Raw genomic sequence first — 12,246 nt, 5'->3', positions numbered from 1 at the left:
ATGAGCGCGTACATCGGCGAGCCTGTCAAGCCGAAGGATACAGAGTCCTTTTATCTGCACAGCCCGCACGATCTCGTCTACACGAGGATTACGCGATTGTTCGCGGACACGGACAAGCATCGACACTTTGAGAAGAAGGACGAGACTTTGACTGGTAAGTGGCGCGAGTCCCAGATATCTCGCGCTGCTGCCGAGACTTCGACTCGGTACGCGCGTCGTTCGCTTCCGGTAGCGACGAGTCGTAAAGCGAAACATCGAAACTCTGTCCTCGCTGAAGCAACGGCGAGCGACTCTACGTCGCCTCTCGCTGCCGCACGTTTTGTCGCAAAACATTTCCAACGACCAGCGACACGTAGAAAGACTTCGTCCACGCTGGGCTTTGTTTCGTTGAATTTTGTTTTTTCTTATCTTTAGCGATCTCGATTGCAACGAGCAACGATATTTCGTCGCTGTACATAGTTCTAGAGCTAAGTTCGAGGTCCACGAAGTTCAATATCGTCGTGTGGAGTCAGAACGTAGGAAATATTTGTCGATTTCTGCGTACAATAGAATCTTCGTCGTATTATCGACAAATTGTATTCTCTGTACCAATCGGACGTACGTGGGTTGGTTGATTACAGTTGTCTGGAAAATGCAGTTAGGACAGTTCGAAACTAGAGCGACGACTTGTCGCTGGCAACAGAAATACGAAAAACGCTGGAGAAACATTCGCTACGACTTTGTTTCAACGTCAATAAAAAATTCCTCGCTGTTGCTTTAGCGTGGACTTTAGAGAATTTTAGAGATACTCGTTACGCCGCGGCGCCGTCTCGACCGATCGACCAAACGGTCATCCATTGGTCTTCTGAATTTTCAGTGAAAGTGGACGTACACTTCAACAATGGCGTTCTCGACCGATCGTCCGGCGAAAACGGCTACACGACCAAAGCCGAAATGACGCGCGAGCCGTCCGAGCACGCGTACGAGCAAATTTGTTTGCGCCAGGATCCTGAGACCGCTGGCATAGTCGCCAGCCCGCAGAGGAAGGTGCAGATCGACAACGTATCCGATCGCAGGTACGCGGCACCAATCGCGCGCTCGTCAGCTCGCTCGTAGTCGTCCCGGTCGATCGACGATACGTAGTAATACATACCGCTAAAAGCAGCATGGATTTCGCAATAGTCGCGCGGATCTTGTTCGCTTTCGAAACGCGTTCGTTTCCGCTAATGCTCGGTCAGCCGTTTCTCGCGGAAGGACGACCTCGATATTTCCGCTGGAACGTAGCCGGTTTAACAGGACCGGTGTGTATAACCAACGCGAGGACGAGTGTCGTCGATCGACGAGCTTGAAATGGTACGAGAGTGGCGCACGAACGGACTGGTTGGCGATATGAACGTGACGAATCGATTTCAGCCGATCTCGAAAAACCGATCGCAGATACAGTAGATCGAGTAGCGCGAGCGAGTCGTCGAACGTCAGCAGCGAGATTCCTTGCTTCTCGTCGAGCGCGTCGACGCCGTCGCTGTCGCGGAACAGCAGCAACGAACGAGCCGGAAAGAAGTTTACCGTGGAGTCGTCGTCGCACGGTACGTTGAATCGACGAGTGCGTTTTCAAACGACAACCGCTGATCGATCGTCCATACGATTTTCAGAGAAAAAGAACACGACCGGTACGTCGTCGCAAGTAGAAAGCGAAAAGGAGATCAAACCGGCGAACGGCGGAGTCAGGTAAGTAGGCCGAGCGATAAGGCCGTGCGCCGCCAGACAGAAAATCGAAGAGAAGCGAACTGATTGCATTCGATTCTAAGCGATTTTATCGCGACGAAACGCGTCGGACGACTCGTTGGTTCGACGACTCGCGCGATATATCGTAGGCAAGAACTAGCTCACGATGTACTTCTTCTTCGTTTTCTTCTTCTTCTTCTTCTTTTTCTTCTTCTTCTTTTCCTTCTTCTTCTTCTTCTTCTTCTTTCCCTGCATCGCGCGTCTTTCTCAGCTTCGCCAAGCCACCGCCTCCACCACCACCGCCCCCACTACCGGAGAAGGAAGACGTCGTGGTGCTCGTGGTGAACGCCAAGCAAAACGCGGAACCTATAACCAGGGACGAGAAAAGAGACGTCTCCGGTGAAACGAACCGGAATGGAAGAACCGAGAACGGAGCGAACCTTGCGTCTGCAGGTAAGCTAGAAGATATAGCTCTCTCGAGCTGTCGATAACTTCGTTTCTTCGATCCTCGATTCGTCTCGCTCGATCTTCTGTCATTTGTAAAAAAAAAAAAAAAAAAAGAAAAGAAAAAGGGTAGCTAAGCTAAGGGAAGCGCGAGAGTGAAAAGCGTAAATCGAAAAATGGGCAAAGAGAAAAGCGGATGAGTCGAAGAGAGAAAAAGATAGTGGCAGGGGGGGNNNGGAGGGGAGGGGGAAATGAGATGGAGTAGAAATAGAAGAAGAGGGTGGGCGAGATTAATCGAGTCGAACGATCGACCGATTTAAACCAGGTATTTTTACGTCGCTGAACGTGGTTTAACGATAATGATGATAATAATTAAAGCCTCGGTGAATCGCAAAGACGGCCACTTACTAGACCATAGCGCTCATCGGGCATATAATACACTTACCTAGATTTCACTTGTCCGACGCGTACTACGATTCGTTTCCCCCACCTCGTTTCTGTTTCGGAACAGCGATCAACAAGTCCGACGTATCCTGCGGCGAGCATCAGCAGCCGGAAGTGCCTCCTGCCAGTCCACCGGCGGACACCGAGGAAATTAAGACGAACCAAACGTCCCATCTGGTCAATAAACATATGGTGCTACCGTTCATACCGCCCAAGTTCGCCAACGCGGACTCCAACACTCTGCTCAAGCCGTCCGAGTATCTCAAGAGCATCTGCAAGATTTCGTCAAAGAGCAGCCTGTTGAAAGCAAGGTCGGTAGGATAGGTTGACGAACGATACCGATATCGCTTTTATACGATGCTGGTCGGGATCGCTCGTCTCGTCGCGTTCGCCTATCGAGGTACAGAGAAATGAAAAGTTGGCTAGAGAGATGTCATGCGTCGCTATATCGTCTTATTTCTATGTACGTGACACTTTAGGCCAATACGCGTGTTTATCTTGACGACTGCACCGGATCTATCAGAAATAACCAACCGGACTCGCGTTTCTTCGCCTAGCCATCTTCTCGTTTCAGCAGCGATATCTCAACTTCGGAGCCCAAAGTGTATCGAGTCAACGAACTTTAAAATGAATCGAATCGATGTTGCAACAACCTTGTAACGAGATATGGACTAAATATCATTTTTAGATTTATATCATATTATATATCGGGAAGAGTGAAGAATTTGATAGGAAAAATTTTTAAAACGTTAATTTTTTTCTTTTTTTTTTTTTCAAACGTAGACTCGATACACTCTGATTTTGGGGATCGTATATATATATAGAAATATACGGAAGTATATACGTTACGGTCCAAGTGACTAATAGGTCATTATTCGTAATGCTTAGTCATTACAGTTTTAAGGTTTCAAATTTATTACAGTGTCCGATTTTGGTTGCAGTTATTCGTAACGACCGTGTATCATAAATAATGTATTACGTAGTCGGTTAACGCATAACATATCTGAGGAAACGCGTTCGCAGATCGGTCGACAATTTGGACATACAAAGTAGAAGCGGTGACCGAAGAGAAGGCTTCGTGAGACCGGAAGGGACCGAGGAACAGGAGCAAGAGGAACTGAGGGAGGCTTTAGCGGAGAGGGCTGCCACGCGTAAAGCAACTCGGGAGCTGGAGGAGGAGGAAGAGGAAGAGGATAGGGTGGTGGTGGTGGTCGAAGAGGGAAAGGAATCGACTGCTGGACCTCCGCCGCCACCGTTGTCTCCGCTTCAAAAATCTCGACGTATCAACGAGGAGTCCAGCACGGTCGCGATGACCGATCTCGAATCACAGAAAACCCTGCAGCCACTCGCCACCATCAGCATTCAAGATCTGACCAGTATCCAACTGCGTAGAACTTCCGCGAAAATGAACGCGACGAAAACGTTCTCGGCGCCTCCGCCGCGCAGCGTATCTATGACGAACGGTAGGTTACCATAGCTAGATTGCGTATATTTATGCAAATTCATATTTTTACGCGTACGATTAAAAAATTGGAACCCGAATTTCCCATAGATTCGTGAAAATCCCGTTATCGATCGCGTTATCTCTGGTCTCGAAGCTTCCATCTATCTTCTTCGTCAGTTTCAGAGCCGTTCTTCGTACAAAAGACCGACTTGATCGCGGAACTGAAGAGAACCAAGGACATCCCTGGAATTAAGAAGATGAAGGTGGAGATGGCGCAGGTGGAGAAGACACAGGAGCAGAATCTCATGTCGGAGATCAACAAGGCGTTCAACGTTTCGAATTTCGTGGATCAGGTGAGCTATCTGAGTCGATTATCGTTTCTCCTTCGTTCGCTTCGTTTAGTCACGATCCTATTCTATTCATCGTGTTTAATCTTCTGTTTCGCCGAAGATCCCAGAGAAAGACAGTTCGGGGAACGTGATACCGATATGGAAACGACAGATGCTGGCGCGGAAGGCCGCCGAGCGAGCGAAGAAGGAATTGGAGGAGCAGCTCGCCAGGGAAAACGAAGAGAGACGACAGAAAGCGATTCCTGCTTGGAAGAGGCAGCTCCTCGCCAAAAAGGACAACGAAGAAAAAAGGTTCGCCGTTTCTTTCTCCGCGATTACCGTAATTCGATAATCAGACCGTGGATTTTTATACTTTTATAGGAAATTTAAAAGCATATAAACGCACCTACATTACCACGCGTATTTAGTAAGCAAGACAAATTTCCGCTTAGGTTCTATTCCTTCGTGTGCCCTTACGTGTCTTTATAAAAATATGAATTTCCACGAATAAATATCCACGGTCTACCGATAACAATAGTAATAGTATTAGCACTGCGATACACGTTGATAGTACGCGTTTCCTCTTTTTAACAGACTGAACCAAGTGTGCGCGACGCCAACAGCCAAAGTAGACGCGGTAGCGACGCCGACGCCAACGCCGACGCCGACATCGAGGAGGGATGTTTCGCCTTCGTCTATCTCATCGCGCACTACCCACCGACACGAAGAGAAACCGGACGTCGAGGAGAAGAAGCCTGCCGACGCGAACTCCTCGCATCAAGGATCGCACGGCACGCAGGCGAACGAAACAGACGACGACGACGCTCAAATTATTCCGTGGCGAGCACAGCTTAGGAAGACCTCCAGCAAGCTCAACATTTTAGATTAATCGTCCAAATTTCTTTCACTGGTCGATTCGACGAGCCTGGTGGTCGCGTGTGATAAAAACGGGTAGTGTTCATCGCGCGGCCATCGAACGCGCTTCACGGAACACGCTGTTTGTTTGTATGTACATAGAGTCGAGTAAAGTTTATATCGAGAAATTCCTTAAAAAACACGTTCGAACAACTGATTTTGCGTTTGTCCCTTCGAAAAACTTCCCTCGATCTTTCCAAAACAGATTCGTAAAAAGAAAATGGAAACGAAAAAAAAGAGATCAGTCCGAGTTCGTTTCATAATTCGAGATATTGAATCCTATAGGTACACGTGACTGAGAATAGAGGTGAGAGGTATGGATATTGCATTGTCAGAGATGCGTGTGTTGGTGCGTACTCGCGATGATAACGACCACCACCGTCCAGTCAGCGTGCAACAGTAGAGGTACTACTACTCGCACAGTCACGAATAGAAATAGAAACAGGAATACTAATACGAGTAATGATGGACGTTTACAGACATATCGCTATATACCCAGTCCGTTGAAGCAATTTGTACGCTGTCGTAACGTCATCATTGGCACGCTGTAGGACCACCGCGCTATTCCATCAACGCGATTCCGTTGCCAGCAACACGCCGAAGTTCGTCTATACTTTGTTCTCGGGCCGAACATTTCTCCCGCGTCGCTAGTTTCGGGTCTTCCTTTCTCGTAGCTTCGTCTCCCTCCGAGACTATTTCACGCGCGTCTCGCCTTTTTTTCCTGGCCGTTTCCAAATTCTATCGGCGTTTCGAAAAAACCGCGTGGTTCTTTTTCCTGCGTTGCAAGAATTACCGGACGTTTTTGCCTAATCCTTTCCACTCGTTCTTCCTTTCTTAACCCCGTTTTACGCCTTTTCTAATCGGAATCGACGATCGAGAAGCGCAACTAGCGATAAATTCTCCTCCGCTAGCAGCGATCGACTTCTAACGCATCCAGGATGGCTTTGAACCACAAGATCCTAGGTAAGCGATCCTTGCATTTACATACACATCGCTGATCGTAAGTATTAGGACATCTATTCGTTACATTCATTGAGAGTTTTAAAGTTACAAGCAACGAGAACGAAACCACGAATCTATATCATCGGTGAAACCTCGTAGAAAATTCTCCTCGACAAGAACAACGGAAAGTATTTGACTCGAACTATAGATCGGCTGATGTTCTAATACTTATGGGTCGACAGTGTATCGCGGAAACCAACCTTCGGATTAACGCTCGTTCAAAGAATACAGTTCGCTAAAGTCGCGACTTATCCGCTACACACGATGACACGCGCGTTCATCCGAATCGAACTTGGAACTTTCGAATCGAATCGAATTCGAACTTATCGAAACGAATCAAAGGTCGAGCGAGCATTATACGCTGAACGCCGACATGCGCTGCTTACCGCAACGAAGATCGCGACACAAACCTCCCGCGCACTGTGCCAGCCAACGCGAATATAAATAGCAGCCGGAAGCGACTGTGAAGTTCTGGGTGAAGGTCGCCATCAATTCTCAAACGCGCCAAAAAACTTCCGAATTCGAGTACCGAAACGATACCGCGCGTCGTTTAGATTTTAAACGCGCGGTTAACACGTTGATTGCCATGCAAATACAGTGGTTACGAAAGGTATTGGCAGGTCATTGTATTCATTCATTCAGCCATTGTATTATAAGATTTACATACTGATTAATTACTATTCGAGTATATTCAATCTCGTATGATTTTGTGGCATACATCGTACGACTACAAAACTTTGATATCACGCAAATGAAATGTAGAATCTGCTACAAAAAAAAAAACGCTTCATTGAAAGATAAAGATATGTGCCAATACTTTTTGTAGTCGCTGTATGTATATTTTGCCCTGAAAGCCGCGATAGATCAAGATACATTATATCATAACTAGACTGCAGGTTTTTCTGTATTTACGATAAATTTAAATGTACGAGTATTCGGAGAGTGTGTATAACATTCGAAAATAAATCATCCAAAGTGGATTACTCGTCGTAACTCTCAGTGAACGAAAGAAATTACCGAATAGGTTTCGATTTCTTTGGTTCTCTTCATAGGTATTCACAATCTAATCGTAACATTCAATTCTTGCAAAATAGTGCATCGCGTTTGCGCTCTTTTTTCCGACCATGATTTCCTTTATCTACATCATTCGTATCGTTGAATATTTTTCTTTAATAATGAACAAAAGGGGGCCTCAACTCCAATGGCCCTGTCCTTGAAATATATTGTAGAGGGGAAGGGCCTGAGTAACATGCACTTGGTTCGTTAGGTTAGATCTTTTGAGGGATCTAACGTAGCTAGCCATCCATGGAATGTAACCTAACCTAACCCTATTTAACAATACCTTACCACAATTAAGTTCGCAATCAAACGCATATGCAATTTCATTTTTGACCACTTATATCGGAGTAAATGCATTCTAGCAAGTATCATTGTCTTCTTGCCATAACTTTTGAACCATGCTCGTCCCACGGCTCGAATAAAGCTCCGAAATTCGACGAAATTATGGTTGAAGCCTCCTTGCGTGTGTAACTGGTCATTTTTTCTAGTCCATGAAATTCGTCTCATTTTAATGATTCTGGAAAAAATTTAGTAAAACGTAGCTCACCAGTGGCCATCGTGTCAGTCAACGTGTTAATAAGAACGATTAATTCCTAACATTGGCGACCGAATCGATGGAATCTGGACGTACTTATCGAGAATTCACGGGTACCGCGCAGTTTTCGTTTAACCTCGATCTGTCCGATCGACTTATTTAGCGACGCAACAAATTGAAATCGGCCTGCTCTATGTAGTACAGGGTCGAATCGCTACCGACGGTGCCAATTGATTTCAAAAAATTGATGCAAGTGGATACGCACGTGTCAAACGCGTGCGGCTAGATCAGTCGTTGGTCCTATTTTGTTTAACGACCTCGTTGTCCACCTACTGTACGTTCCTGCCCGCACCTCGACGAATACACTCCCGATAAGACCCTTGCCGCTCGTGCTTTCAGATTCGCTGACATGTAGACAAGTGTTAAACATCATGGTGATCCTTGGTTTCATGCTAAACTATATGCTACGCGTCAACATGACGATCGCCATAGTATCGATGGTGATTCCGAGCAACGATACTTGGCGGTTGAACGATTCGAGTAAATCTGCCACGACCGAGTACTTCGATCGTGGAATCGCGGTAAACGTTACCTCGCTCGATAATGGAACAGCGACGATCGCCCCTAATCCCGCTACAGCTTCGTTCCCCTATGCGCCTGCACACGTACGTTACAGTTTATCCTTCGAAGGCTTTATCGTTCTTCTTTCATCCGTTCGATACGATCAAGATTTCCGCTCTGCTTCCCAGGAGGAAACGAATCGGACCAGATATCCGTGGAACGAGTACCAAGTGAATCTCGTGTTGGGTAGCTTTTTCTGGGGCTACATATGCACAGAGTTGCCAGGTGGCCGTCTCGCTGAAGTAGTAGGACCTAAAAGAGTGTTTGGATACAGTATGATGGTATCTAGCGCTATTACGTTATTAACACCTCTGTCGGCGACTTATGGCTACATCGCTGTCGTCGCCTTAAGAGCGGTGCTTGGATTCATGTTGGTGAGCTTTTCAATTTTAACTGGTTGGTCTTACCGATCTCCATTTCCCCGTTTCATCTTGTAATAGCGTTTTTCTTTGTTGGCCTACGCCGTGTAATCGATTTCCCACATACGTATGCAGGGAGCTACTTGGCCTGCCATGCAGCCGATGACCGCAAGGTGGATACCACCGACGGAACGCAGCAAATTCGTCTCGAATATGATGGGTAAGTAAATGACTCGTGAGTACAGGGGCGTAGCAAAAAAGTTTAAACATAAAGAGGGGTATGGAAAATAATTCTGCAACACAAATTGTATCTGACAAGAAGAGCGAATAAATATAATACAGTGGCTGCAAAAAAATATTTGTACGTTCCCTTATTTTCTACTGAAGCGTCTTTTTGTCGAGTAGGTACATTTCATTTTCACATTATCAAATAGTGCCTGCTTGTAGGCATATGTAAGTATTACTAAATGACACAAAATCTTCACTGGAACTAATTAAACACCGCGAAATCACTTGGAATTAATTACTTGGTACATGAATGCTGTAATAAATACAACGGTGTGCAAATATGTGCACCTGGTGCAGCCACTGTATATAGTCCGGAATAGCTGGCTGTTAGCAACATGATGAAAAATATCCAATAGAGAAGTTACTAATATGTGCATATACACATATACAAATTGGCAAACTTTAAACTTCCTTTTTGCTCGCTACCATAGGTAGCCCATCCGCGCCGGGTACAGAGATAAAGAAAGAAAGAAATAAAGAAAGAAAGGAAGAAAGGAAGAAAGAAAATTTCTTTGAACGTCGCGTGTCTATCGTGTTTTAGCTTCGTCGCTCGGAGCGGCGATAACTATGCCGATTTGTGGGTTTCTAATCGCTTACCTCGGTTGGGAATCCGTATTCTACGTAACCGGAGCGATAGGCCTCGTATGGAGCGTAGCTTGGTTTTTCTTAATATTCGATTCTCCTAGACAACATCCGAGAATCACGATCGAGGAACGCCAATATATCGAAGACTCGATCGGTTCTACTTCCACGACAAAGGTACGATCGAAGAGTACATATGCGTCTAATTCGATACGTTATCTCTCTCTGTTTTTGGTTTGCAGCGGTTGCCCGTTCCGTGGAAATCCATCTTTCTCTCGACTCCCGTTTGGGCTATCGTGCTGACTCACTCGTGTAACGTGTTCGGTTACTTTACCGTTGTCAATCAACTACCAACTTACATGAAGTACATCTTGAATTTCAACATCAAAGAGGTACGTACCAACGCTTACCTTAGAAACGATGATTTTCTTCGATTTACTCCACCGCGTTCCTTGTTTCTCCATAGAACGGATTATTATCCTCCTTGCCGTACCTTGGCAAATATATCTTCGCCGTTACAACATCCTCTGTGGCTGACTATTTGTTCAAGACAAAGAAATTGTCGGTAACGGCTATTCGAAAGATCTTCACCAGCTTCGGTAAGCGTAGAATTTTGGTCGGGATTAACGTTGCTGCGTTCCACAAATTTTTATATTTTTACCTTGCCTGAAAATTAACGAAACAAGGAAGATGATTAAAAAGATTCAGTAGATTTATCAGCATAGAATTTAAACGAGGAATCATACCCACCGATAAGAATCTTTTCATATTCTGTTTAGACACGAGTTATTTTTTAACATTAGAGAAACAGAAATGAATGGAAAAACGCGGCAGAGTTAATCCGCGTAAGATTACATCGACGTAACGATATTTATTTTATTAGCGAATTATGAGCTCACTGTCCCTCCCGTTTCCTATCACCTTCACATTTTTCTTTGAACGATTCTCTATCGTTTCTGATGACTTTTATCAGGTAAATACATTCTTTAATTGTTATCATAATCTACCTCAAGTATCATTACTATATCTGATATATCAATGAACAGTAGTCAATAGTAAGTATAATAGTAATAATATCAATAGTAATCGATATCTTTTTCCGAGTTTAATAAAGGATTAAAAAATCAAAATATTTTTTTTTATTACGTATCGAGATTTTTTCGCACTCATAATTCGCAACACTCGAGTTTCGATATTCTACAGCTCTTCTCATACTTGTTTCGCTTGTTCGCAGCCGTGTTAAGTCCAGGGTTATTGATGATCGTGCAAGCAAATTACGGATACGATCGCATTACGTCCGTATCGATTTTCACTATTGCTCTGACGATCAACGGTGCAGTAACAGCTGGATATCTGGGGAACAGTTTAGACATTGCACCCAACTTTTCAGGCACTATTTTCGGCATGATGAACACGCTCGGTTCCCTAGGCGGATTTCTAAGCAGTTACATGGTCGGCTCGTTAACCTACAAAAATCAAACCTATTCAGGATGGAGTATAGTTTTTTGGATATTAGGGTGGATTTATTGTCTTGGCGCACTTACGTTTACCATTTTTGGTAGCGGTCAGTTACAACCGTGGAACAATCCCGAGAAGAAGCAAGTACGAAAACAAAGCAACGTAATCACCATCGATCATCCGCAGGAATTCGTTTCGCTAGACGAAAAGACTGTTCCTTAACGAAATAATTGAAAAATAAAACTACAATTTCAACTCAAATGTATGATAACGTGATATTTACTATGTTTTCATAAACAAAACGTATTACCATTATGATTGTTATTAAATCCTGCATCGATCTCCGATATTCCGAAAAAAACGTTCGAGCAGAGACGAGCTACGGTTAGCGACAGAATCTGAAACACTTCGAATCGTTTCGAATCTGTATCGTACATGTGGCGACAAATTTGAACGACTTCTAACACGCTTCGAAACTTAAAAAGACTCGACATCTGTCAAGACATCTGAGAATTTTAAGCTTCGAATCGTGTTCGAAGCGATTCGAATTTTCCCCATACGTACAGATTCATCCCGTCGGTAGATATAGCATTCCGTGCTTTCGATTCGATATTCCGAAATCCTACAACCGAAAAAATAGGCAAAACCTGACGCCGACGCTGTAACGTAATTCCGATTATCTTTCATCGGTTCATTCACATGGCACTTATTAACGATCGGTAAAAAAGACCTCTGCATCCTTCTGTGAATCTGTCCTAAGTTCGAATAATCTATCCTCCGAAGAGAATTTCATTTCCTCCTGCCAATAGTTCGCATCGAAAGACAGTTCGATGGATTATTGTCTTAGCGCGTTTCGATCCACCGTTTGATCGTAAACGAAATCGTCGTAGCGATTCAACATAGCGTAGCGATCGGACAAGTCATACGATTCGATAAAATGTGATATATCGTATAAGATGAAGAAAGGACGATACTATGGGATGGTGCGCCACTGCGTGTCAGCAATTTGAAAATAGGTAGGCGGGTCGAGGAACGAAGGAAGCACGAATGTATCGGCGCGCC

General features: G+C 44.8%; 3 protein-coding genes and 1 long non-coding RNA gene across 4 annotated transcripts in view; 2 read left to right on the top strand and 2 right to left on the bottom strand.

Annotated features, from left to right (window-relative positions):
- Positions 1 to 2,727, bottom strand: part of LOC100749161 (homogentisate 1,2-dioxygenase) — a 14,940-nt gene extending 12,213 nt beyond the window's left edge. The window contains exon 1 of the mRNA XM_024365947.2: positions 2,594 to 2,727. The gene's annotated coding sequence lies outside the window, so the exon portion shown is untranslated. The remainder of the gene's footprint in view (positions 1 to 2,593) is intronic.
- Positions 1 to 6,021, top strand: part of LOC100741132 — a 9,107-nt gene extending 3,086 nt beyond the window's left edge. The window contains 10 exon segments of the mRNA XM_024365925.2: positions 1 to 154; positions 857 to 1,055; positions 1,393 to 1,565; positions 1,632 to 1,707; positions 1,976 to 2,157; positions 2,660 to 2,903; positions 3,616 to 4,055; positions 4,214 to 4,389; positions 4,487 to 4,677; positions 4,960 to 6,021. The exon segment at positions 1 to 154 is cut by the window's left edge and continues 24 nt beyond it. Of these exon segments, the coding sequence (XP_024221693.1) occupies positions 1 to 154; positions 857 to 1,055; positions 1,393 to 1,565; positions 1,632 to 1,707; positions 1,976 to 2,157; positions 2,660 to 2,903; positions 3,616 to 4,055; positions 4,214 to 4,389; positions 4,487 to 4,677; positions 4,960 to 5,254 (2,130 nt within the window). The 3' untranslated portion in view covers positions 5,255 to 6,021.
- Positions 5,843 to 11,496, top strand: LOC100740943 (putative inorganic phosphate cotransporter). Its single transcript, XM_003487445.4, has 8 exons — positions 5,843 to 6,243; positions 8,276 to 8,541; positions 8,626 to 8,871; positions 8,992 to 9,076; positions 9,686 to 9,903; positions 9,969 to 10,118; positions 10,193 to 10,325; positions 10,961 to 11,496. The coding sequence occupies exons 1-8, from the start codon at positions 6,219 to 6,221 to the stop codon at positions 11,404 to 11,406; spliced, it is 1,569 nt and encodes a 522-aa protein (XP_003487493.1). The 5' UTR covers positions 5,843 to 6,218; the 3' UTR covers positions 11,407 to 11,496.
- Positions 11,245 to 12,246, bottom strand: part of LOC105680426 — a 13,107-nt gene continuing 12,105 nt past the window's right edge. Inside the window, exon 3 of the long non-coding RNA XR_004461224.1 lies at positions 11,245 to 11,590. This is a non-coding gene — a long non-coding RNA (uncharacterized LOC105680426). The remainder of the gene's footprint in view (positions 11,591 to 12,246) is intronic.

Source organism: Bombus impatiens, unplaced genomic scaffold (genome assembly GCF_000188095.3).
Source record: "Bombus impatiens unplaced genomic scaffold, BIMP_2.2 scf_0155, whole genome shotgun sequence".
Lineage (NCBI taxonomy): Eukaryota > Metazoa > Arthropoda > Insecta > Hymenoptera > Apidae > Bombus > Bombus impatiens.
This window is presented reverse-complemented; position numbering and strand designations above follow the sequence as displayed.

What these genes read in the sequence shown, in the direction of transcription:
- LOC100740943 (XM_003487445.4), top strand. Translation starts at nt 6,219, where the DNA reads ATGGCTTTGAACCACAAGATCCTAG. An exon ending in TCCCCTATGCGCCTGCACAC is followed by an intron (nt 8,542 to 8,625) that starts GTACGTTACAGT and finishes TCTGCTTCCCAG; the next exon opens with GAGGAAACGAATCGGACCAG. An exon ending in AAAGATCTTCACCAGCTTCG is followed by an intron (nt 10,326 to 10,960) that starts GTAAGCGTAGAA and finishes GCTTGTTCGCAG; the next exon opens with CCGTGTTAAGTCCAGGGTTA.